General features: G+C 33.3%; 1 protein-coding gene across 5 annotated transcripts in view; it reads right to left on the reverse strand.

The window, feature by feature from the left end:
• The window catches only part of LOC118198261 (3',5'-cyclic-AMP phosphodiesterase 4C-like), a 539,317-nt gene that overhangs the window by 357,218 nt on the left and 154,178 nt on the right, over positions 1-27,921 (reverse strand). The window contains exon 1 of one of the 5 annotated variants that reach the window (XM_085809229.1): positions 5,423-5,560. The exons of 3 other annotated variants lie outside the window; for them this stretch is intronic. In XM_085809229.1, the coding sequence (XP_085665355.1) occupies positions 5,423-5,520 (98 nt within the window). In that variant the 5' untranslated portion in view covers positions 5,521-5,560. Of the gene's footprint in view, positions 1-5,422; positions 5,561-27,921 lie in introns of those variants that run through there. One more of the 5 variants, XM_085809225.1, reaches the window with a different exon arrangement.

The following is a 27,921-nucleotide window of genomic DNA, read 5'->3' on the forward strand; positions in this document are numbered from 1 at the left end:
TTTCCCTTTATTTTAACAATTTTAAATTTTTAAGCTATAAATTAGAAAGATACAAAGATTTAAAAGAGTCCTCATCGATAGAAATAAATAACCTATTGCATTATAAATGTCAGTTCGACCCACTAATGGCCACATGAATAAAGGCACTAAACAGTAAAAGTATGAGCTGGTTTCAAATCTCAACGAACGAGTTGATTTCATGTGTTATTTGGTGGTTTTCCCTGTATGTAACGTGACTATGATCCATTTTTCCTGAAGACGTCTGCGACGAAAGCGTCCTTTAGGCAGATAAAGGCGTAGCGGAGTTTGCATAAAAGTGAATAACATAAAGCTGTATATGTATATGTGTATGTGTATATTTAATTATGGCAAAGCACACTAGGGCTATCTGCCTAAGAGGAGGGATGCCTTCGTGGAGGACTTTCTAAGGGAAACTGGCTCGTATACACGTTACACATGGGGAAAACCACGAAAACGCCCACGCAGCCAGCCCGTTCGCGGGATTCGAACCTCGGACCGAACTACCAGTGTTCAGCGACTTTACCGCTCGGCCGCTGGTGGGCCTAACATAAAGCTGAAACTTTTAGGGAAATTAAGAAATCTCTGAATAAGGGAAAAGTAGTAAGCTGTTATTTAGTTTTGATTTGTAACTACTGAATAAAATACAGTAATATAAAATAAAATAAAATAAAATATTTTTTATTTATTTACAGTTTAATGAAATATTTTTAAATTTTTAAATTAAAGTATAATTTTTCTTTAAATTAAACTATATTTGCTTATTAACAACCTATTTAAGAAGATGTTAAATGACAGTTATAGTGAACTTATACGCGGTTCGTTCACAGAAACTGTGACATAGAACTAAGTCAATTAAGCGCTAACAAAGAATTTCGAGTATTTCAAAATAAACAATAAAACCATACTTGCCATTTTTTAAAATTTATATAAGACATTATTCGACCACATGCAGAAAAGAAGTCAAGTTTTGTGCTTCGACAAATTATTCAAAACGTAAGTAATACAAAAAAAAAAAAAAACGATACTAGTATTAAAATTAAAAAAAAAGCTCGCAGTTATTTCTTCAGACATCAAAAACGGATAACACACTATCTGCACGAAAATTCAAACAATATTGGCGAAGCAGAAAACATTTCGCAGAATGCTCATTCTGTTAATTTTTTAACGTCCAAATAAATTTGATATTCACATTTTCTTTTCAATTTTACCCTCATTTTATTATTTATTCTTCCGTGAAGCAAAGAGTAGTGGGAAGAAAAGATTATTTTAGAATAGTAATAAAACATTTGCATCAGAAATGTTTAGAGCTAACTGAAGGAACGTAGTCTGAAAGTAAATGGAAATGTGCAAAGGTTAAGGGAAAATAACCAGTAAAAAATATGCCAGCAAAAAGGGGAACAAGAGAGAGATAAAAGCCCTTATCACGTCTAAAACAAATCATGTAGAGAAAAAAATCAGTCAAAACTTTATGTCGAAAACTAAGATGCCGAAAAAATTGATAAAAATACTTCTTATATTATAACTCGAAATAAGACGAATTTTTTATTTATTTATTTATTTTTTTTATTTTTTATTTATTTATTTTTTTTTTTTTTGCAAAATGTGAACCGAAAAAATAATATAGTTTCATATATTTTAGAAAAGTGGTAAAAATGCGCACTTTTATATTTGTAGATAACAAAAAGAACATCAGATAATTTATTTCAGGTTTACGGCAATGTTCTTAAGGCAACCATTTTAAATGCCATGAAATAAATCAAATAAGGAAGACTCTTAAAGTTAACCACGTAATTCAGCAGATGAGTTTATTCTAAATAGTTTAGAGTATTTGGATTTTTATTCAAGTTAATAAAATATTGTTGTTAACCATTAAAATAGGCGCGATACATCTTGCGCTGATAAAATGTAAAACAAAAATCATAATGAACGTGAGATAGGCTGAAAAGAGAAAAAAAAACAGAAAATTACATATAAAAGGTTGGAAGAATATAAAAATTGTATGAAACTTTAAATTTTAATTATTTTCTTTTATAGTCAAAATGTTCTGTATATATGTAAAGGTTATTCGACTAAGTTTTAAGCCTGATAATTGAAGTACATTTTAAGATGACACATCGATTTTCAGGTGAAACCCAGCCACCGATGGGTACATTTTAAACGTTCTTAAGTTTTTTTTAAATATTTTATTCCATTTGTTTATGCTAATTGTTAAATTTAGTGTAAAATAAAGCAGATATTCTAAATTCTAAAGTAGATAATAAATGAAGAAAAAGAGTCAAACAAATAAATAAAAAATCAAACACGTAAAACCAAACTACACGTAACAAACAAAGACGTAAAAATAAATAAACACGTACAAATTTTACCACCTAAAAGAAGCACATAGCGATATTTTTGGCATACATTATTTCATTATTTCGAAAATCTATTTCTGTATGTGAAAGACAAAGAATATGCTATAAATGTGATTGGACCTCGGACCGAACTACCAGTGTTCAGCGACTTTACCGCTCGGCCGCTGGTGGGCCTTAAAGAAACAATCAAACTAAATAAAGGTTTACGTATTAAAGCAATTTCATCCACAAAAACCTTAACTTCTGTTTTATGCTTTTGCAGTGTGATTATATACTTCACAGTTTGAAAAAATAAACCAGAATTTTCATTTTTTTTCCCAAAACTAATCCTTCAAAGAAAATCAAATGAGAATTTTCGAAAGACGAATATTTAAAAAAGGCGGCTTCTGATTAAGACAGAGATGAACATATGCATCATTGTATAAAAGATTTCATAGTTCAAAATGTGTATCTATTTTGTATCGCAAAGATTTTTAAACATAACGAAAATCCACTGACCTTTATGTTTAGTGTTCTAATTATTTTACTGCTGCATATCTTTTAAACACTTAAAAACGCTTTTTTATTTAAAATATGTTCTCCCTCAACCCCGATCATCTTTGTAATTTTGTAAAAAAGATTAAATTTTCTTAATTTCGACAATTAAAATTCTGTATAATCACACGATATTTTATAACTAGTGCTGCAAGTAAACCGTAACTATAACAGGAAACAATTAAAGCAAATTTTCTACTTTGTTAACGAACATGTTTTTGGCAACAGCATGTGTATTTCAGGTCAGAGCCTAAAAGAGTCACATCAAATGTATGCATCCAAACCATTATATTAAAGGAATTATTAATTTACAAAAAATTATGGGTTAAAGTTAATTATTGCCTTTTTAATAGTTTAAATAAAAAATGAAACCAAATTCAATTTCATCTACTTCCATTGCTTATTAACCGAACAAAACATTTTAGCAAAATCTATAACTTTTTCAAATCTTTTCATGTCTAAAAGTATATAAATCTGGAGACTGCAACCAGCAAGAAGTAAACCAGGTTTTTTTCTATCATCGATTCATGTATTTCAAACTCTCGTTCACCCAACAACAACGAGATCATATTTCGAGCACTCAACTACACAACTGCTAGATTATATCGAAATCAATAAACTAGCGGTCGCCTTAACCCTATATTTTACTTTCCAACCAATACAAAGATTTATTTTTTCATGAATGTGTCTGTAAGCTGCATTTCAAAACAAACTAAAGATTTGCCTGACAGGCTTTTCTGTCAAACTTTGGAATTACGTAAAATTCAAAATTTCAAACAATAATTCACGATGTGAAGGCAGAAAGCAAATGTTTTGTCTAACACTGCCCTTCAGTTTGATCACACATTTTATAGCACTCATAAAATATTTTTAGGCACAGAATAATTCTGGAAATGATCTCATTTTTAGAAAGGTCTATGAATATAGTAAGTTTATAATAAATTTAGATAAGCTTTCATCGTTATAAATATCAGTATGTGTGTGTGTTTGTGAGTATGGCAAAGCCTCGAGGGCTATCTGCCTAAGAGGAGGGATGCCTTCGTGGAGGACTTTCTAGGGATAACTGGCTCGTATACACGTTACACATGGGGAAAACCACGAAAACGCCCATGCAGCCAGCCCGTTCGCGGGATTCGAACCTCGGACCGAACTACCAGTGTTCAGCGACTTTATCGCTCGGCCGCTGGTGAGCCTATAAATATCAGAATCGAAGAATTTCTGTAGTTCTGTAGTAGCACGATAAATTAACTTTTAACTAAATTAATGGTATTTGTTCTCCGAATAGAATGATACGAGTGCCTTTAATAGGAAATAAAATAATTTTGAATACTTTTTTTTTTTTTTTGTTTTTGTTTTTATCTATAACCGTTTTTCGAACTTCATTGAACTTTGCAATATTGGAGTACTATTCTCAAGTTCTCAAAGACTGCTGAAAAATAACTATTTAGAACTACTTTAATCGAATTTTAGTTAACTTTACTAAAATTTTCAAAACATTACATCGTGTAAATTAAATATCTGTACTTTTCTGACTTCTACAATAGTTTTCTGTTAAAATGTTTTATACTGTACTTCAATAGATTTTTGGTAAAATTGTTGAAAAATATTGCACATTTACGAGCTTTTTAATAAACATTCTTAAGTATTATTGATGAAGTTATGTGAAGTTATGTAAATTTTTTGCTCTTATTTCATACAGTTGAAATATATACTTAAAAGCTCAAGATTTTATATTATGTCCAAATACATTAATTAATACATAGACCAGTTCTACGGAAATTCACATATACTTAGCTATATTTTACGTTACATTTCATATATGTATAGTATTATAAAGTAAGTAAAGGCTAAAAATAAATATACAGTTTAATTGAAAATATTTGGAGGAAAAATTTTTAATTGCAAAAAGAGGCGTTTACAAGATTTCAAAATATGAACTTTGTTCTTCTGTCATTCTTACATTCTCAGAAACGTAGATCATCATCGTGCTGATAATTAAGTTCTTAATTATCGTTTGAAAAATTTATATCAAAGAGTCTTTAAATGAACCATTAACCTTTCCTATTATCTATCTAAAATTTTTAAGTTTTACACATATTAACATTTTATTCTTGCCTGAAAATATATTTATAATTGTCCTTTTTTGAAGTGCTTAATCTGGTCTTCAAGTATCAAACAGAACTGTTTTGGAATTTCTGCAGCAGATACATTTCTATATATAAAAGAAACACCGTATTTGCTTTGAAACATATATATAAATAATATTTTAATTGTATCCCCCTATGCATTCTTACTGGCATTGAAATGTTGATAGCATGCCAAGATAAAGAATCAAAATTCAAGTCAATCTATCAGATGGAAACTACTTTCTACCTTTGTCCTCCGTACTATAGCTTTTGGGCCAAGATGCGTACCTAATATTTAGGAATTCATAAATTTCAACTCATTTAGTATTGTAAAGAGGAAGCGCTCTAGAAAAAGACGATGCGTTGTCTAAAGAACATCACACTCACCGGTGCGAAGTGGCGGGCAAACTTTTACGCCGATGTATCCTATATTCCGTGATATGGTATTTGTACCGATGAGAGAAAAGACCTTCTTTCGCAGCCATGTCTCTGAGGTGTGGACGTCACTGAGCATGCTCCGGTTTCTAAAAACAAGCTAAAAAACTGTGACAAACGTCTTGAAAGCCTGCCAGCGAATTTCACCCATCTTCTCTGCTATCTATTTCTTTAGCATCGTCCATTTTACAAGCAATTTCGACCCTCGTTCTGTTGAGTTAAATTTATTGTAAGTGACATCAACAAATTCGTTGTCTGTGACACAGAGATAAACATATTCCGTTATGTCCATGAAAACTTAACCTTGACAGCAAATACTATGTAAGTCTCTCTTAAAGCAAAGAACAGTTTAAGCAAACAAACACCCTACAGCATACATGCACCATTTTGGTTGACTTAGGAAAGAAATGGAAATCAGACATTAAACGTCAAAGTTGTATAAGTAAATCACAAAATAACGCTTTCTATTCCTCAGATATGAGTTTAATCTCAAAGATATGAAATACAAGAGGTAACTAAATCTGAATAATACACATGACCTATAATGGAGGCTAACGAAAGTTAGCATGACTTTTAAATTTTGGGTTTTCAGCTATCGCTTAGAGGTGCTACTCTTGGAAGGAGCTATACAGTCGATCTACTCTAACTTAATTTTTTAGACCACCTAATTTATAGCTGAAATGGAAACCTGAACATCAGAATAATTTGAGAACTTCAGCGGCTTACCGAAAGTTCAAAATCAAGTGTATAAAGTTCTAGTTAATTTACGCGTCTTTGGCTACTAGAACTTTTATGGAAGTGTCTAGGGACTATTCGCTGGTCTTCCTAAAACTATAAGATGTAAGTTCAAAGAAGGGTTAAAAAAACCCTTTTATTCACTCAAAAAAAAAAAAAAACACTTATAGACAGCCTCTTCTTGGGCTTGCAAGAAACCCGTACATGGGCTTTAAGATAAGAAATAAGAACTAAACTAATTCTAACTAGCTAAACTTTAGCCGAAGCTGTACAAAGATAACTAAATTAGCCCGTAATTAAACTTCACCGGCGAATAGTAACAGACACATAAGACTACGGCCGTACGTAATAAGATAGGCTTAAATTAACGACGTGGCCCAAAGGCAGAATATACTCCACTGAGAACTTCTGTCACTGAACTTTCCCTTAAATACAGGTTCTACTTCATTTACATAAAACGTGATACTGAAATTTCATTTTAGCAGGGAGTCTTAGGTTGAAAACTAGAATTTAAACGAAAGGATTTCAAAATTTAAAATAACTATTAGAAATTAAAGTAATCCCTGCAGGCTTAATTTTTAACTGCTTAAGCATGGTTTCTAACTCATTTTTATTCCTTAGCATTTTTCTAATTATCCCACTGTGCTGAATGTTGCTATGCTGCAGTTACAACCTTAAATGTTTTTTGCAAGTTTTATTTTAACTATGCCCTATCATAAGTCATGATCTTTCTCATATAATTATAAAATTTTTGAATTATACAATTTTGCAATGAACCTTATGATTTATAAATAGACATAAAACCTATAACTAAATTTAGAACTATAAGACAATAATATATGGAAGAATAATAATAAATAATAAATTACAATCATAAAAGTTCTCAATTTTTCTCAAAATGTCCTCTGAAAAGTTTGTAAAATCCTTTTCCTCGAACGGTGCGGTGCGGTGTATTTAATTATGGCAAAGCACACTACGTCTATCTGCCTAAGGGGAGGGATGCCTTCGTGGAGGACTTTCTAAGGGAAAATGGCTCGTATACACGTTACACATGGGGAAAACCACGAAAACACCCATGCAGCCAGCCCGTTCGCGGGATTCGAACCTCGGACCGAACTACCATTGTTCAGCGACTTTACCGCTCGGCCGCTGGTGGGCTTTTCCTCGAACGAAAATACTGACTGAATTCTCTTGATGTCAATAAGTCACAAGATAAAAATAAGTTCACAAATATAATGCATTTCATTCAATAAATATGGTTCCATAATAAGTTTTGAATAGAAGATGTTTAAAAATTTTGCCGGGAACATTTTTTCATAATAAAACTTAGAAGATATACAATTTATGCAGAATGTGCATTCATTCTTCTCATCGTAGGTAATTAACAATACATTGACATATTTTAAAGCAATATAAAAATTCAATACAAAACATTATGATATAATACCTTAAGAAAGCAATTCAATATAAATATCTAATAATATGATGCAATATTTGATAAGACAATAACATCTTGAATTACGTAAAAGTTTGGCATGTCCTCTCCAACAAATCAGCGAGACTAATTTGCTGATGTTTGAGGAGTGTTTAAATACAAAATATCAAAAAAACCTCCTTTGCCTAATAAAAGGTAACTGGGTTTTGGCATCGTAGATTGTATCAAAGTGTTTTTGTAAAAATACAAAATCCTACCGGCTGCGCCATTTTATTGTAATGTAACTGTGGTGTGATGACACAACATGAATGATTTGATCATGAATGCGGCGCAAACTTGCACAAAAATTTTCGGTGAAACAGGACTTTTCCCATGATTCACTGTGAACACAGTTTAACAAACTCGTGTAGAAATTTTCATAATTAAAACTGGCCGAAGAATGTAATGACAGAACAGTTTTGGAGGCACTGAAATAAGAGACGTAGATGCGTAGAAATACTAATTGCGTAGATACTTGATGCTTAGAGCGTCCATCCATTTTTGAAAAAGAAGCAGTCGAGCCGGATTAAATTCCTTTTATTTATTTAAATTCCCATTTTGTGGCCGCAATTCACTTGGCACTTGCAGAAAGACATCTGGCCATGAGGAAAGCACAAGCAAAAAGTGACGCATCAGTTCATAGAAAGAAGGGAGGGAGTCAAAAGTTTCAGTTTTTAGTTTTGGTTTAGAATTCGGTGATTGGTGAAGAGGCATCTGCATTAAGGGTTACGTAAGATCGCGTGATTAATTTGAATGACGCAGTTTAGATTTAAGCGCCATTTTTAGAACAAATAGATGAAGTTCCCAAATGAAAATGAAATAAGAAATAAAAGAGGTTATAGTGAATTAAATTTAGAAGCTTGCTTCATATTTTTTATCTTATATATATATACATATATAAATATCTAATAATATGTAATAATGTAATAGCTTATATATACATACACACACATATATTTATATACTATATATATACACACACACGCATATATATATATATAGGCAAATTTTTTAATACAGTATTTATATATATTTACATACATCTATATCTATCTTGGGCATAGGATTACCGAGCAAAAATATAACTGTTAAGCTAGATTACTTAGATAACTAGAGTAGCACTTTTGGCAATGAGTCAATACATTCGGAAAAACCTGGATTTATGAAAGGCGGAAACTTTCGAAACGGAAGAACACTACAAAACTACAATCTTAATTTATTTTACCACTTTTCCTAGATTTAATTCCTTTTACAACTAAAAAGGAAATACCAATCGGTCCGCAAATATTTCACTTCAAGCGAGCGTTATAATGTACGCATTGAAGTCTTGTGATCTTTGAAACTCTCTTGGGAACTCATTTCAGTGAATTCTTTTCTTTGACTTACCATTGGCTCAAAATAAATGGAATATTAAAAATTCAAATACTCTTTGCGTTGGAATTGTGTTCCGTTCCTTGCAATAAAGTTTTATTAGTTTCTGTGTCACTAAGCTACAAAGAAATCTATAAGTCCAATTTATTGCGTTTAAAAATAATAAGAGATCTTGCAAGGTAGTACATCTTTTGTCATTTACAATGACTTTCGAAATGAATTACCTTTCATTTCTTTTCCATAATATTTAGTTTGTATAAAACAAATGTAATAGCTTAGAAATTATTTCGATTTGTGTGTACGTATCTTCCCCATGTAGGGAGAAGCACAAGCTTTATTTGAAATTAATTACTTAAATCCTCCTTTGAAGATAATTTAGAAAACTATTAGAAATCAGAAGAGAAAAACATGTTTCTTTTAATTCATTCTACGTAGGAAAAAAAGGGCAAAGTTTTGAAATAAGCTATTTCAAACAGATCAAAGCTATTAACAGTTTTCAAGAATCAGCGTATTTCTTTAGCTTGATGAAAGTATTTCGAATTTCTTAAAGAAACAAAGGGATGCCATTTCTTTATAATCAACGTTTCTGTTTTACTGAAGACTGTATAAATGACACATTTAAGGAAATAGTTTCTTTTCATTCGCTTAAGATTTCAGAAAGCTTTCTTAATCATTAATGAGCTTATTTAAGACAATTTCTTCATTTTGGAGAAGAAGAAATATACTTAATTACTCAAGAATTATAGTTTTATTTTACAATTTAAGTATTTTTCATAACACAAGTTTGTAAACTTTGATTATTTTCAAATTTTCTAAATTCTATTAAAATTTCATTATTTATACAGTGTGTTTCAGAAGCACAATTAAATATTTCTTAGACACTTGATCGAAGACTTATGGTTGTAGTCTAAGAAATTATTAAAATAGGTGTGCTTTCAAAATATGACATACCTGATCCCGTGATAGAGTTTAGTATAATTCATAAAACTTTAATAAGTTGTCTGCCCACATAGAAAAAAAGCGGCATTGAGAAAAAAGTGTTACCCTTAGCAGAAGTTTCTAGACAGGAAAAGTTTCATCCTCACGTATTAAAATTACCTTAGATATCATAAAATAAAATTTTAATGTAGCTAATATAAGTATTGTTAAAAAGCCACAATCAAAACAATACAAGTTTTTGAATGCAGATTTACTAAAGACACTTTATACATTGAAACACTATGACTTATAAAATAGAATTTTAAATGGCAGTTTGCATGAATGGTGAATCGGAAATTTTGCCTTCAATGCTTATTTGTTTAACAAGGAAATAACAAAAGGGTTATCTGCCTAAGGGAGAAGATGCTTTTATGGCGAAATTTCTAAGAGAAAATAGTTAGCATTTTCATTGCACAGGGGAAAAATCACGAAAATATCCATGCATCCAGGTCATTCACTGGATTCGAATCCGGGACGAAATGTCAATGTTCAGCTACCTTCTCTGGGCGATTATTGTGAAGGAGAATTACTTTGTACTTACGGCAAATCAATTTTTATATAACCGCTTAATTCACGCTCTTTTTTAGATAAAGGTGGTTTAAAGTGTAGAGATTTGACAACTCTTAAAATAATTTTGCAGAGTATGCAACTTTCCTTTGCCTTTATCTAACAGATTTTTGCTAATATAAGGGAAGTCTTCATGAATGGGAACCTTTTTCGCACATGCCAGTGCAAAAATTTAGACTTTCCATTATGGAAAGAAACCCATGACCAAAATTTGCGTAGTTTAAAAACTTACCTAATTTGATTCATTTCTTAAATCTGAACCAGAATCAAGAAAGCTTGCAATCTTTTTGAAACAGCCTGCATAACTATCTATGTCGCATGAGGGTTTTAAAGCATAAGTCCAACTTAAGTTCCTTCTGACACTACACAATTTTAACGAAACGGATATTAGTTAAATATATAATAATAATACGAGGTTAGTTAAACGCTTTTGCTTCCCCTATATATGCAGATAATAATTCATATCTGTAACATGTTTAAAATTTGTGGGTAAGTTTCGGAATTAGAGCAACTACTTGTCGTTATATATTGTCTATATACTTGCCGTCTGTGCCTTTTACGTTAACGTTTCATTTTTAATGTTTCTGAAAAGATAACAATACTATGACCAAATAGACAAACCATTTTTTATCAGGATGATATTTTAAAGTAGCAATTAAAACCACAGCGACGATGAAGTGAGCAGATGAAAATTCTTCAAAAATATTACGGTCAACGTAGTTTTCAAAATAGCACGTGTTATGAAGTTCATAACTAATTTAAAAAGACCCTTATTCTTTTGCTCTTTTGAATACGTATCAGTATTATTCCTTAAGTAGAATATCAGATTGAAAATCATAAGAGGGTCAGTTCTTTACGTATTCTACAAAACGTCTTAAAGACAATAACATTACACGAGATGTAAATGGATAAAAATTCTAGGTGGTGAAGGCTAGTTAACACTTTTTCTCAATCGAGACAATCTAGAGTTCAATGAAACACAACGCCTTCTACATTTCATCCGAAATCTTATTGGTTGTTTTAGTCCTTCAATTTCGATACTTCTTTATCTGGGTAGAACGTTGTCAGCGTTAATCATGAACTGCTTATTAACAAAAATGTTGATTTATTCTAATCAATGTATTTGGGACTTATATGTATGTTGCTTATTTTCAGTTCTGTCAGAACATTGTGAGTTAGTCTGCTTTTGCTTTATCGAGATTCTACGATAGTAGCATTGTCAATATAAATAAGCTTTTAGCATGTACAAATCATCTCGTTTTGAGTCTGATTATGTTCTATAATGCGTAATTTAAAATTTGTCTTGTTTTTTACCCTTATTTGTACCTGGTTACTAAGGTACTCGCAATGCAATCTATTTCGCAGAAATCATAAGGTTTAACATTAGCAAAATTATCTAAAATCAAAATAAAAATAATTAAATTTCTAATCTTAGAATATATCTTGTATCAGTTAGAGTAACACTGAAAATATCTACTTCTCTTCAACTTATGGGAGTCTACAGTCATTTGAAAGATCATAAGTCTTCTCATTTGTGAATCTGTGAATTTCTTTAAATTTCGTGTCAAATGCTTCTGTGCTATCAAATCTTATCCACGTGACATTCAGCCTTTGTTAACTGAAAACATTCAATAATCCTTTTCCAACTATTATGATGCTAAATAACACACATTTATAACTATTATGATACCCTAGGATACATTTACAGCAGACTCATATTGTGCATTTTACATGCAGTTCTTCTTGCGCAGAAATGAGCATGCTTTTTGTAACTGTAGGAAGGGGAAGTTGTATATACTTTGCCCATAGAAAGTACTTCGTCTGTGTACTAAACCTGTAAATTTAGTAGTTAGTTACTCAAAGGACTGTTACTTTGCTTCCATATATATCTGTAACTCCATAAAATGTCGAGTTATCTCACACAAACTCGTACCAGGATCCTGACTGATATACCTGCTCCCCAAAATTTTGAATGTTCCGAAGACTTGAGACTTCAGTGAGAAGGAGTTGAACCTTCTCATTGAAATCTCACTATAATTTACGTTCTTAATAAATAAATATATCACCAAGTGCAGCAGTCAAAAGGAACACAGTGCTAGTTGTGAGTATCATTATAAGATTCACAGTCCGAACCCCAGCGTGCAGATTTTAAAAATAAGTTAATGTTTGGAAATAAACATAAATAAATGAGAATTTTAAGACATTCGCTTATGTCATGAACAGTGAGTTAAGCCTACATAATTAATTCAGTAGCCTCGGTGTATTCTTACGCGAAAAGTATATTTTTCTGATCTAGAAAGAATATCAAAGGTAGTAAATAATCTTCCCCAGGGACAAAGATCCACCAAGAAGGTTGCAAGAATAAGAGCCCTGATCACAGCTAGCTTGACCTGTGATCGAATTCCGACGAAGACACCGGTTTTTATGGCTTTTCATGAGCAATTGGAACACGAGTCATTATCCCCTAAGTCGATGTATATTGACATCTGCCACTTTAAGCAGATAACCCTCACGTACTTATCATAATCAAGTAACACAGTTTCTGTCTGTTTGATAGCACAGTAAGTCATCGGTCATAATATTTTATAAAACAGCTTTATTTCGTTCGTCTTAGCGGATTTTGGGTGATTTGGTAATGACCTGCTAGTAAACAAGCTCTCTCTATATATTATTTAAATTTAAATTTAGTTTTCTTGGCAGTAGTAATACGTATTATCATGCTACGTTAGTTAAACATCATTTTCACAATTCTTTAAAGAAGGTACAAAACGTTAATAAATGTGAACTAGATGACTCAGTATAAAGCATCACATTTTGTACATAAATCCTAGTTTTATGCTTACATTGAAAGGGCAACCACATGCACGATATTTTAAACATTATTTCTCATAACTAGTGCTCTTTTCCATAAGATGTATAAAAATTGCAGTTAAACTGCATTTCCATGTGCACTTTAGACATGTGCTTCGTTAGCATATTTAAGACATTTTAAAGCTTTTGGAGAAGAAGGTAACTGAAATCGAACTATCTTTCAGTTAAAAACAAAGAAGCTAAATAAAAACTAAAAGCTCCGCAATGGACGATATAGTGATCACCTGATGTTAATTGCAAACGCCGTTGTGCCCGGGGTCCATACGATGGTATACAAAGAGAAGTAACTTGCGGATTTTATTTATTAGAGTGTTATTGATAAAAACCGAGATGATACTTCCAAACAGCCGTACAGATATACAGACAGCCGTCGTGTGCTCTTCTTAAATCCAATTCAATTAAAATTATAAATTCAATTCAAACAATACCAGAGTGGTCAAAATCAAATCAGAAAAATGAAAGGCACAATTTTATGTCAAAATTTCTTAAATTTGATTTTTTTCAGAAGTATTTCCATCTGTAAACAAAAATAGAAATCGGCTTAAGCATACTAAAATATTAATCAGTAATACCGGAGGTTTTATTTTATACATTTAACTTCTAGTCTATAAAAATATTCACCTAAACGCCCCCTAATGTTAACCTTTTGAAGACGGGATGGCCATTATAGTGGCCATAGAGTCCTCTCTTTGAAAAGACGGGGTTGTCCATTTTAGTGGCCATGTCTTTTTCCCCCATTTTTCAGGCTGAAAAGTGGAGTGAAATGTCAAATTTGACGTTCCTAGGGTTTTAACCACTTATCTCTTTCAAAGGTCTTCCTTTTGCGACATAGATGCACCCCTCTGAGAATCCACTCAACTACACACAAGAATCTTTGTTGCAAATAGGAGGAGATTTCTTAAAGGGGGGAAAGCATTCGGTTCAAGATTCCCCGTCCTTTGGCAGCTGTTACTGCTACCAAAGCTCCGGCCTCAAAAGGTTAAACGGGCTAGTGTTTCCCGCTTCCTCTTACCTAGTCTCACTAAACTATAATCACACACTTACCATTCAATTACTTGGATAGCTTCCAACTGTACATTGCCAGTACGAAGTAATATTACAGATTGATTGAATCACGCTGTCGCATTAATTTTTGCTGAGCTACACTGGATACTTAGTCGCTGACTATATATGCACTAAATGCAGAAACTCTCGTTTCTCTATGTCATATATTTTGTATGCAGTTCTGGAGAGAGTTCTCGTTTATATTTAAATCAGAAGGGAGCGAACAGAATCCAATTTAAAAAAGATTCGTTTATAGCCTAATATAAATGTTACAAATGCAGAAGTCGCAAAATTACACACACAAAAAAAAAACATTATTTTAATCTAATCACAAAGAAAAATTGTATTTTCTTTAAATTCATTCAGACAACACTAAAAACAGCCTTATTTTAATCATCAGCCTTATTTTGACGCGCATTTTGAATAAAATAAATAATTTAGTTTTATTCAAAATCTACAACAAAATGGATTTGCTGTTTTGTGTAATTTTGTATTTTACAGTGTTCTTCCTGTAGTTATCAATTTCAACGACCTATGTCTCGAAACTCGCAAAAAGTGAGAATTTTAGATTTTTTCAAGAGAATAGCATATGATCAAAGTGATCTCAGAGATATATTAGCTATCGAAAATTCCTCTCGAGTACCACTAAACTAGAATATTTAAATCAAGAATCTCAAATTCACGAGATCTAGGAATTGAAAACCTTGCAGGTAATTCATAATTTACACAAATATCTCATGCTTTGATATTTTTATGGCACCTTTCGTATTTTAAAGATCACTATGCAATTGTTCTCAGTTTTAATATGTTAAGTCCAAAAACGAACGCGATAAACCTTATAGATGATGAAAAATTACTGTTATTAAATTTGTTGCTTTCAGAAACATTTATATCTTTTCAAGGTGTGTATAATATTATTATGATATTGCTACATCCGGCTAAAAGTAATATCGAAACATATTTTCGCTATAAAATTCCTTTGCTGTTGTCGGATGTTATATTGCCTATCGATGATTCATAATCTAAACATTATAATGTATTTCTTTTGAGCTTTCACATTTAAATTATTAATAGTTCTTCTTTTCAATACGAAATATTTACAAATACCAAAGAAGTAAAAAGAAATTCTCAAATTTTACATAAAATAAAAAATCCAAAACTCATGGAACGGAAGTAAAAAGCTGCAGATGACGCGATTTTTCTTTCTGATATATTAGTTATTTTTCCAGCATATTACTTATTAGATTGCTTCAAAAACCTAATATTCATATCTTATGAAATTTACAGGAATTGTTCTCCTTCCCATATAAATATATGAGATATAATTTATTTTAAGTTTTTATACGTGTCTCATTGCTAGTACAAGGAAAGTGTGCGTAAAATAATTTGAAGGAGATGATATTTTTATGAAGTTATCTCAGTCTAAATCAAATAAGATTTCTTACTAAAACAAAAACAGTTACTTCTTATGTTTCGCATTCCGTTTAAAAGAATGTATAAATAATCGCACTATGAATCTTGTCTGGAATCACTGTTACAAAGAGTAAAAGAAAACAAGTGCTAGATTATTGAGATTGGGAGTTATCCAAATGTAGTACAGTGGACCTCTTTGTTTTCAGACAAAGAAACAGAAGATGGTGCAGAGTGACAGTCTTGAAATGTTGCCTAACTCCGACGCATATTTTTCCTGAAAAAAGCATTCATTTTTCGCTGGACTGATATTAAAAATGAATGAGAGTTCTACCGTCCTTCTCTTTTAGAACCTTAAATCGAAAAGAATGATTCGAATTTGTGGTAAAAAAGCGCATTCGAAGTAACAGAAAAGCATTCTTAGAGGAATGCCAGAAAGTTTTATCTTGAAGAAACAAAACTTTTTCGTCCCATCGAAGTTCATTGTACTATGGGTATGTTAACTTACATCGAAATTTTGCTATTTGGATTCCCTGCTAGTTTCATTATTCTGGGCATTTGGTAGCGTAAAAACAAATTAAAACATTTTAGCTTATTGCAGCTCTAATTCTAAAGATTTTATATTACTTAGCGAAATAAGATATTTTACTTGTAAAATTTTACTTGTAAAAGTAACTGTTTCCAAAACTCAAAATACAAATTTTTCCTTTAAACTGGAGCTACATTAATCACGCCTTTGTATCCGGTTAATGAATCATTAGGCAATCGAAAAAAATTGCATTAATGTTTTCATTGATGGTTCAAACAACAGAAAAAATATTTCTCTTCAATAAAGGAACATGAAATTAGAATTTTATTTTTTAATGATCTATGGATTTCCGATCAAATGTTAACTGAATTTTTATCAATCGTTTTTTTATTTGTTTATATTATGGATTTCCAACGGGTTCTGTATAGACTTCCTTGGGGGTCGATGAAATTTTTAAAGGGGTCAGTGATGATTAAGTGCTTAACTGGGAGTCGAGAGTCGAATATGCAAGGACAATGTATTGGCAACAGCAAGATCCCTCGATTACAGGTATTCATAACAGAAACATAAGGGGGAGAATACACTAAATCCATTTAACAGATTTTAAAAAAATCTATAACATTTTTTAAATATATCAATTGTTTATGCAATATAAAAAAATAAAACACAGGAAAACACACAAAAAAATTAATTAAGTAAATTTATGCTAACGCTAAAGATACTGCCTCAAATACATATATAAAGTATTTCTCCCGCCTTCTTAGCGTGCCTTCGTGGTGTAGTGGTCTGCACGCTGGGCGCGTATTCCAGAGGTCCGGGGTTCGATTCCCGGCGAAGGCGTTGCTCATTCTTCACAAATCCTGCTTCGAATTAATTTAATGTCTCTACACATATAGTGCAGCCATCAAATTAATTAAAATCGAACATTTATGTAATTAGAATATGTTTCTTAAACATTAATTAAAATCGAACTTTTGTGGAATTTTTCCCCCCAATGGTGGGTACTTGCCTATAACGGCACTGGTCACTCCCTAAGGCCAGAGGTGGTGGGTATTTTATTATGGAGGCTCCGAATAGGAGGTCACCGTTGCCGGGCCCCTCAGTATAGCAGTCAGGCTTCCCTAAACACTATGCCGTCTGGGCGGCCTTTTGTGCAATTAGAATATGTGATTTTTGTTTCTGAGATATTAATTAAAATCGAACTTTTGTTGAATCAGAATCTATGATTTTGTTTCTGAAATATTAATTAAAATCGAACTTTTGTTGAATCAGAATCTATGATTTTGTTTCTGAAATATTAATTAAAATCGAACTTTTATGCAATGAGAATCTCTGATTTCGTTTCTAAATATTAATTCAAATCGAACGTGTGGGCAGTTAAAATCAGGGATTTTGTTCCTGAAAACAATTTTATATTTGTAAAATAAAAAATAGTAATAATACTAAAATAACTAAGCTTAAATTTAGTAAACCATTTTTAAAAGGTTTGTTCATATACTTAATCTAGTTGTTATACTTAAGTTATTTTTATGCAACTATTGGTATTATGATTATGGTGTGTACTGTATACAACTGAGAAAAATATAAGGAGCTCGAGGAAAAGAAATCATTCCTTTAAAAGTGATAGATGCATGAAAAAGGTTGGAATCTTTTCTTTATTTTATCAATTTTATGAAATGGATTGCATAAAATGTAACATTTTCTTCTGCAGCTTTGATGACGCACACAATAAACACAATTTCTCTGTTTTCATTTCAGTGTCATGCATATTCTGAAGCACAACTTCATATACGTAAAGTTGCCTTGTGCTTAAACTTGTGATCACTGAGCTGTTACAGAATATTTTTACTGGCAAAAACATCAAACTAAGCTGCTTATTGTGCAGGTGTACCAAACATTGTACCGAAAGCAGTTTGAATTGTATAAAAAAGTAACAAAGAGGGCAAATCTTGAATTCAAGTTCCACAGCAGCAGCTCGAAAATTTTATTAAAATGCTTAAAATTCACTCAGTGCAAACCGTAAATGGTCCATTGTTCTGTCTAAACCTTAAGTTGGGTTTAGCGAAAACTTGATAATCGGAGAAGTGTCTTCCACTTTCCTAAAATGTTTCCTAAATGTGGACTCCGAAGCTGAACTGTAAATTCTGCACTGCTGATTTCTATTCAATTTGTTGTAAGACGCCACAAACAGGTATTCAGCTTGATCTGCACATGAGAGGTCGCGCCGGATTTTCCTTAACCAATTTATAAATTTAAATGTCTTGTATCAATTGTAAATGATCTTCTGCTTCAAGATGATCTGCTGAAACTTGATCGGAGTTTCCTTTGAAGCATGATACCAGAATTTGTTTTGTTGAATTCTAAAACACAAAACCACTTTTCACTGCAGATACGGTCATTTTGTCTGTTGAGTCACATGATTAGACGTGACTGCATATATTACAGCTCGGAAAACTTTTATTTCTTCTTATGCATATTTCTTCAGATTTTATTAACAAATCTTTTTTTAATTCATTGAAATTTAGTATACCTTTCAACAAACCTGTATAATAACCAAACAGTTTATGGAAAGAAAAGAGCAGAAAATGAAGCAGTTTTTAAAAATAAACGTTTTCTATAATAATTTATGAAAATGCAGAAAATTATATATGGTGTCCGATTCCTCATTTTGAAAACGCGAAATAATAGCAAAATGTCTAGAAAATTAACTTAAAATTTTGTATTGTGTTTTTAAAGTAGATCTCTAACTCATATACCTAATGTAAGAATCTCATGAAAATGGACACGAAAATATGCATTATTATTTCAAAAACACGAGACACGAAATATGCATTATTATTTCAAAAACACTGCTAATGAAAGGTAGTTATTGTATAATTTTATTGATTGAGTTATATTGCTACATGAGGGATAAATATTTCTTTCCTGTATTGTTCAGAAAATTTTCCCTAGTTTAAGCTTCTTTGATTTGGCAGCGTAGTCAGTAACTTCAATACTTGACGGCGACGGTCATTTTTGTTTCTCTTTCTAACAAATCTATAATACTATTACATCACCAAAGCGCATTATCAGAACTTCCATCACAGAAGATTTGATCGCAAAAACACTTCCTTCCTTTTCGCGTTCGTAAATGATCGTTTCACATTTAGTTTCTTAAAAGCTTTTTTCGCTGCCCTGAGAGTTAAAATGGAATCGTGACAGGATCTATTAAAGTTTTCCAAGCCAAATGAGGTCATATGAGCTAACCAAATGAAGACACGATGTAAAACTGTGGCTTCAGTTTGTAATAAATATGATGATTCCTGATGCGAATGTATTAATGCAAAAAGCACTTATGCAGATTTATTAGTCTAGGGACGTATAGGACGTCTAGGGCATTTCAAAGAATACATACTTGAAAGATGAAAACGATAAGTACGCAATTACAAATAACAGTGTACTCTCAATGGAATACATTGTGATATAAGTGAGTAATGAAATTCAACCCATTCAAATCCATGTAACAAATACAAGGAAACATTTAATAAGTAATTAGTGATTTTTATAGATAATAAGGTTAGATGTTGAAAAGGCAAGCACAACAAACAAATTTTTAGATTTCAAAATTAGAAAAGTTCTAAGAAGAATTTTACACAAAAAATGTCACTATGTGACAATAATTTGCCTTTTGATAATGTGAAAACGTTACCTCAACTGTTAATTTAAAGTTTGCACTATTGTCTCAGATTTCTTATAGCTGTTTTCAAATGACAGGAGAGCTTAAAAGTTTCTGCAGATCTACAGTATTTCTGACTGTTATTCATGTTAGCAGTTTTAAAAGGAAAATACAACTACTAACAGAAGTAGCATGCTTTGATATGCTTACAATCAATTTAGTTAATTGGCGAGTTATCAATTATTAAATGTTCTATTTCCATTTCAGACATACAAACTAAATTATTATATATTTAAATTCTAACTACTAATTAAAATGTTTTGTTCTTATATAAACGTAAATTAAAAGCCGTAAGTTATTAGACTTTTATTAAACGGAACCTGTGACTAACACCCAGTAAGCGAGTTATCGTTATGTCTGAAATTAATACAGAGACTTGAGAAGTTTGTAGAATGACTTTTACTTAAAACTAAATAAATATTTATTTGAGAAGAAGGCATACATGATGCTTAGAAATCAGCCAGTATTTATGGAGAGAACTTAGATCTTCATTGTAAGTCTAAATATAAATAGATAATAGCCAAAGGCTATGCAGAGTAATTTAATCGCGAAGTTGGCTCTTAAAGCTTCACTGATGTGAAATGCTAGCTCCAGTTATAATGTACAGCATAAGACAGAAACTCTTATCTTGAAATAGCACACTTAGCATTGTTGCTTTTACTGGGCGAAACACGCTATCACCACACTCTCAAATCTCCACGAAAATACAGGCGAGCTAATTTGCATTCTGACAGGAAAGCGGAAAGAGAGAAGTGACAGTAAAACGAAAAAATGAGAAGTGGCAGTAAAACCTCGAAACAAAAGATAACTGATTAAGCGAGTTAAGTAAACCTTACAATACTAATAAATGAAAGCTAAGTAACAAAATTATAGCACCAGAAATTAAGATGTACTATTACTATTTTTCCTGTTGTAGATATAGAACTGACATTTCGCACTAAAATGAAACTAGAAAAGATGCCAAACGCTTTAATGAACTGCCTTCGGCTGTCCAAATGAGAGATTTCAAATTCTGTAACCAACTGCTAACTGAAAACTGACTGACTACATAGGGATTTTGTAAAATGTAACGTGACTGTCAGCCGGTTTTGTTTAAGTATACTAACTTCTTCTTCAGCCAACACCCGTCTTTGGCAAGATCAGCCATTTGACGCCGTGCTATTCAGTACGGCCGTGCCCATCCTTCTATTGTGTCTTCTCGGGTTTCTACCTCCACAGAGTGGAGATGATGAGCGTTCCCTTCTCCTGAATTACTCAAGGAACATATGGGAGAGCTGACAATGCCAGTTTTATGGAGATGAGTCTGGAGGTACTCGTGATTTGTGATCTGTCTGAAGATGGCCACAGCGACGTCTCGGGGCAGACTGTTAGGAATAATTCTTAGTTTCGTTTCCCATCTTTTACCAACAGCAGCTGCTTTCCACACGTCATTCACGGTCTTCTTGACTTTCTATATAATTTTGCTACATATGGTTCTGTATGTTGGGGGTGCATTGGCTGAGGCATAGAGAATCCTTCTTTTGCCAGTGTGTCTGTCCACCTGTTCATTTCCTGTGATGTTGCTGAGCTTTGGGACTCACTATATTTGAATATCTGTTGGTCTCCTGTAGTTTGAGGAGTCTTTCCTGGCACTGAGCTACAAGTTGTTCTTTTGGGGTGGGAGGGGCGGTTCTGCCCTGAGATTTGTTTGTATTACAGGCGTTGAATCCTAAAGGAAGACTATATTTGATGTCTAGGTGGTAAAGAGCATTTGCTACCTCACATATAGCTATTACTTCCCCATTGAAGTTTATCATTGGTTTGTCAACAGGGAAAACTCCTTTGGCGAAGAGTGAGTGAAAGCCGGCTCCATTGTTGTCGCTGATAGTAACCCTCTGTATACAAATGAATCTATTCGTGCCCAGGATACTTTATAGAGATCATTTCTAGTGCAACTGCTTTCAGGACATATGGACAGACGTCTTCTTTTCATTCGTATATGCCCGGAATGTAGATCAAAATCGGTATCTCAAACGTTTCATGGCTGATCATGGGTCTTTTAAAAGGCAAGCGTTGGTCTGTGTCTAGGTTATAGTTTATACTTCTGAAAGAGGGCTCCAGCCTGGGCTAGCGGTTTATTGAGATCTGAGTCTTTTGTCTGCAGGTGCATAGCGTTCCCAGAAGTTCTTCTGCGTCCTTCACCTTCTCTCGAAGTACTTCATCGTTTTCCTTATCGCGGTGGCTTTCAAGAAATTCTATTTGCGCCTGACCTTCAAGGATTGGGATTTGAGTGGATATCGTAGCCCCGCAGATTATTCGTATAGACTTATTTTGAGCGAAGTCAAGTTTCTTTTTTAAGGCTTCACTAGTTATGAAAAGGATTCGCATCCATATTTCATCAGTGGCCTGATATATGCCTTATAGGTAGTCTCAAGGACATTATTGTGGTGATCCACGGTTTGAAAATGGTTTCTGAATCAGAAGAGATTCGTGCACTAACCTAGTGCTTCGCATTAGAGAGTAAAGAACATCTATGATATAAAAATATACTTTTATTTACACAGCGAAAACGCGCAGCAACATTATTAACGAAAGCTCATTCTCCTAAAACATACTTCTTTTTACACTCCGCTTGCGCATGCGCAATGACAATTACCAAAGGAGCTTGGCAGATACTGCCATCTGTTGGATAACCTATTCGCTACATATTCCTCCCACCTGAATTTACTGGGAGGTAAATTCACACATCTGTTAAGTATAATATATGCATAATAGTACAGTATACAACATTGAAGTATAAAATTATGCCTACCAAGATGTTCTAATTAAATTGAAATACAAATTTACCTGGAGATGCAGCATTCCATAATTTTCTAGACATATTAACAGATAATACTAAACCTAGAAAAATAAAAATAAATCAAATCATTACAAAGTATTCAAACAAGTACAAAACATTTCACAGACGTATCACTGGTTTCACAGTTCTACCACTGGTGGTAGTCATAGGAATATTTTCAGTCATATCCTTTTGGACTGGGTTATCCAGCTCAAGTCTGTACAGTCTTTGCACTGGTCTCAGAAACTCAGAAGTCTCCGTTTTTATGACAGCAAGTCTTATTTGTCCATCACGACCAGGTAGCAGCTTTATGACACGCGCCAGGTTCCAAAAAGCACGTTTTTTGTTGTTATCTTCAAGTAGAACAATTTCACCCACCTGGAGAGGTTTAGCTATAGAGTTTTTAATGGACTGCTGACGTAACTGTCCTAGATATTCCACACGGAATCTTGCTCTAAGTTGTTCTCTCACCTTTTCTAGATACTTAGCTCGTTTACTCAGTTTTTCCTTATCCACTGTATCGATATCAGGTACTCCTGATTTGGAAATCTCTCGCAGGAACATTTCTGGAGTTAATGGGGATGAATCTTCAACGTCTTCCGACACGTAGGTAAGTGGCCTAGTATTGATTACTCTCTCACAGTCGCATAGTACTGTAAGCAACTCCTCGTAATCCAGGGCAGCGCGACCTAGAACTTTTCTCAGAATCTGTTTCACCATTTGAACTAAACGTTCCCACCAACCGCCCCACCAAGGTGCGGAAGGAGGAATAAATTTCCACTGAATTCTTTGCTCAGCGGCTTTTGATCGCAGACTCTCCCAATCAATTGTATGAAGAAGGCTCTGCGCTCCTTTAAAATTACTGCCATTGTCTGAGTATATTATAGATGGTCTTCCGCGACGAGAAATGAAACGTCTCAATGACTGGAAAAAAGCTTCAGTTGTCAAAGATGTTACTGACTCCAGATGAATGGCCCTATAGACCGCACATGTGTAAAGAACAATATAAGCTTTTCGACTATCTTTAAGGCAGAGGAGTCCTGCCAGATCGACACCCACCATCTCAAAAACATTTGCATCACGTACTATATCTTTCGGCAAAATTCCTGGAGTTACATCACAACTTTTGGATTTAAATCTTTGACATTTAACACATTTTCTAATGCAGTTTCGTACTGTCTTACGAGTTTTGAGGATCCAATACTTTTCCCGCAAATGAGACATCACCATAGAAGTACCAGCATGCAGCAGCTCATTATGTGCATTCATTATTAGTAAGTTTACTACTGCATGATCAGATGGCAAAATGACAGGAAACTTAAAGTCATCAGTATCGTCGCGATAAGAAATATTGATTTTAGCTCTGATCAAACCATCACGATCAACTATAGGTCTGAGGTCTTTAATTTTATCATCGTTCACACTCTTAAATGATTCTCTTTGAACCAATAACATAAGAGTTATCTCAGCTCTTTCAATTTCCGAAACTGACAAAATTTTGGAGGTTTCGTTTGTAATTCTTCGTAATTTAAAGTAAAACCTAAGAATCCAACCTAACATGCGTACAATTTTCTTTATGGATGAAAAGTACCTGTAATACCAATTGTCAGGTTTAGAATCTTTGTTAAGAGTTGTCAATACTGATTTACGCCTTTCTGAATTTATGATCTCTTCGTCCGGCAAATCGGTGCCTCTTGACCATGACGATTCTGGTTCTAACAGCCATGATGGGCCCTCCCACCATTTCGACAGCAAAAACTGTTTAACTGAACAGCCTCTAGAAGGGAGATCGGCGGCATTCAGCTCCGAAGGGATGTAATGCCAATCTTCTATTTTTGTAAGTGTTCTGATTTCTTGGACACGATTCCAAACGAAAGTTCCCCACCGTACGTCTCGCTGGATCCAGCAAAAAGCGGTTGTTGAGTCAGTCCAGAAGAATGTTCTTAAATTTGGCATGTTCAAATCTGAAAAGACCATACGTCCCAAGCGTGCTCCGATTAAGCAGGATAATAATTCCAAACGAGGAATGGATATACTCTTTAAAGGCTTAACTCTAGTGCGTGCTTGCACAAAATTTAAATAAATCTTATTTTCGGTCTTCACTCTTAGGAAAATACAGGTAGCATAGACATGCGTGCTGGCATCGCTGAAAACATGAAGACTTACATCTTCGTTAACCGATCTGTCAATATTAAGCCATCTAGGAATTTTGACATCAGACAGCAGTTTCATTTCCTTTACCCATTGTATGGACTTCTTTTCTAAATGTTCTGGCAATTTTTGATCCCAATTTAATCGTAATTTCCAACACTCTTGCAATATCACCTTTGGGAACAGGGTAACGGGAGAAAGGAAGCCTACTGGGTCAAATAACTTATGCGCGCAAGAAAGGAGTGTTCGTTTACTCGCGACAATCTCCTCTTTCTTTAGTGACTCAATTTTACAGGAAAGAGTATCATCCTTCAAATCCCAGTTTAACCCTAAAACGCAAACGAATGTATCTAATTTAGAGTTGGGAATTATTTCGGTTTCACAATTCGACTGCCATCCTCTAAGATTAAACTTTCCCAGTGACAATAACATTCTCGATTCTAGTACAAATCTATTCAATTCTTCAACATTCTTAAAACTAGTCAGGCAATTATCAACATAGAAGGACTCCTTCAAAATGTTGGCTGTAACTGCAAACTGATCTGGGGCACGATTTAAATGATAGTTCAACGTAGCGGCTAACAAAAATGGACTACAGTTAAGCCCAAAAACCACGCGACAATGTCTGTAAATTTTAGTATTCTCTTCTTCTGCACCTTTCCAAAAGAAACGCAAATAATCTCTATCCTTCTCTCTTATACCAATCTGCAAGAAAGCTTTCTCAATGTCTGAAATTACTGCAAGAGGATATTTCCGAAAACGATTCAACAATGTTGGAATTATTTCTATTAGGTTGGGACCTTTCTCAAGACAATCATTTAAGGAAAGTTCTCCTTTGGCGTGTGCCGAAGCATCAAAAACTGGCCTTACTCGCGTAGTTTCACTAGATTCTTTAAAAACCGGCCTATGAGGCAAATAGTGCTCTCTATCTACTTCGCCTTCATTTACCTCTTCAATAATTCGTTCCTTCAACCAAGTTTTAAATACTTCCTGATAAACTTTAATTTGATTCGAATCTAATAATTTCCTTCGCGTATTAGTCAGGCGTTTTTCTGCCAACGTTTTATTATTAGACAAGCGAGAGGGGTCCAGTACCCAAGGTAATGCAGTTTCATATCTCCCGTCTGAATCCAAATTCAAATTTTCCTCAAAATATTGCATGGTCTCCTCATGAATTTCAGCTTTCTTTTTAGACTCAACTGGGTCATTTATACCAATAACGTCTAACTTCCACAAGTTTTCTGCTGATCTTTCGTTTAGCAATAAAGAAACACATGCAAGAGAATCATTTATACCCGAAGATTCCTTCGCTGGAATTTTACCCATTAAAATCCATCCCAAACTTGTTTCCATCGCGACCGGACCACTTTGTAAACATTTAATATTTCCGGTGAATAATTTTCCAGCAATATCAGAACCTATCAACAATTTAATGTCACTTTCGTTTTCGAGAGCATTACCCTCTACATCTGACACTTGAATATTTAATTTACGAAGTTCTTTCAACCAAGGACCTTTAGGTATTTTCTTAACATCAGAACAGATAACAGATTCACTTAAACAATTCACACTACATACATATTTATTATCAAGGCTACTCAAATTAACTATATATTTAGAATGCAATTTTTCTTTTGTTTCTACACCTCCGAATAATTTATGAACTAATTTCACTTCACCAACACTGTTACATTTCAAAGAATCTGTAATATCTTTCGTTAAATAACTTCTCTCGCAACCCGTATCTATAATCCCTCTGACTATCCTTTCCCTGTTGCCATTTTTTACCCTTACGATTAATGTTTGTAGTAACACATCGGAGCTCGCGGATCTGCTAGCCAAAACATTGACCTCATTTTTCGCCACAGGCTCTACTTGTTTAGTCTCTTTCAATTGAGAAGGAACTTGTTGACACATTACTGCCAAATGCCTTTTCTGGCAAATTAAACACTTAACCTTGGACTTACAGTTACGAGAAATATGGTTTTTCTTCAAGCATAATAGACATAAACCCTTCTTAAATATTAAATCTTTTTTATCCTGATATATAAGCGTACTAGCTTTAAAACATTTTTCTGTTAAATGTGGCTTATCACAAAATAAACACGATTCCTCAACGTTCTTAATAGGAGCATTTTCTTTAAATTTGTCTCCTGTATACAAATCATTACAAGTAGGAATATTAGACTCATCATTAATGTAACTTTTAGATTTTCTACTTTTATCAAAAGAAAAACGCGCTAATTTAATTCTCTCTTCAGATATCACTTCATTTTTCAAAAACAGAAGAATAGATTCAAGATCGCTCTTACCTTGTTGTGACGAGCTCTCCCGTTCCCTCTCCCACACGCGTAAGATGTCAGGGGGCAGGCAAGATTCAACTAACGGAAAAATAACACTAGCGTATTTATCTTCAGTCACACCGAGAGATTCCAGAGCACGCAGTTTTGTTTCTAAACTGTCGTACAACGATGATAGCGCAAAGTCCTTTTTGGTTGCATTATTATTTATCAACACAAGATTCAATAAATCCCGAACGTACACTTGTATAAGAATATCTTCACGTCCAAAACGGTTCTTTAAATGTTCGATGACTTTCGGATAATTTTCTTTAGTTGTCGGGAAACTCTGCACTATTTCCCGTGCTTTCGATTTGGCAGCAGTAGCTTGGATCAGATATACGAATTTCAAATGATCATCTAGCACTGGATCTTCGTGTATCTTACTAAAGGTATTCCAGAAATTCAACCATTGTCGTGGATCACCTGTAAATTCAATCAAATTTATT

Source organism: Stegodyphus dumicola, chromosome X2 (genome assembly GCF_044657685.1).
Source record: "Stegodyphus dumicola isolate Sdum_Otavi_A_Nest chromosome X2, ASM4465768v1".
NCBI classification, from domain to species: Eukaryota; Metazoa; Arthropoda; class Arachnida; order Araneae; family Eresidae; genus Stegodyphus; species Stegodyphus dumicola.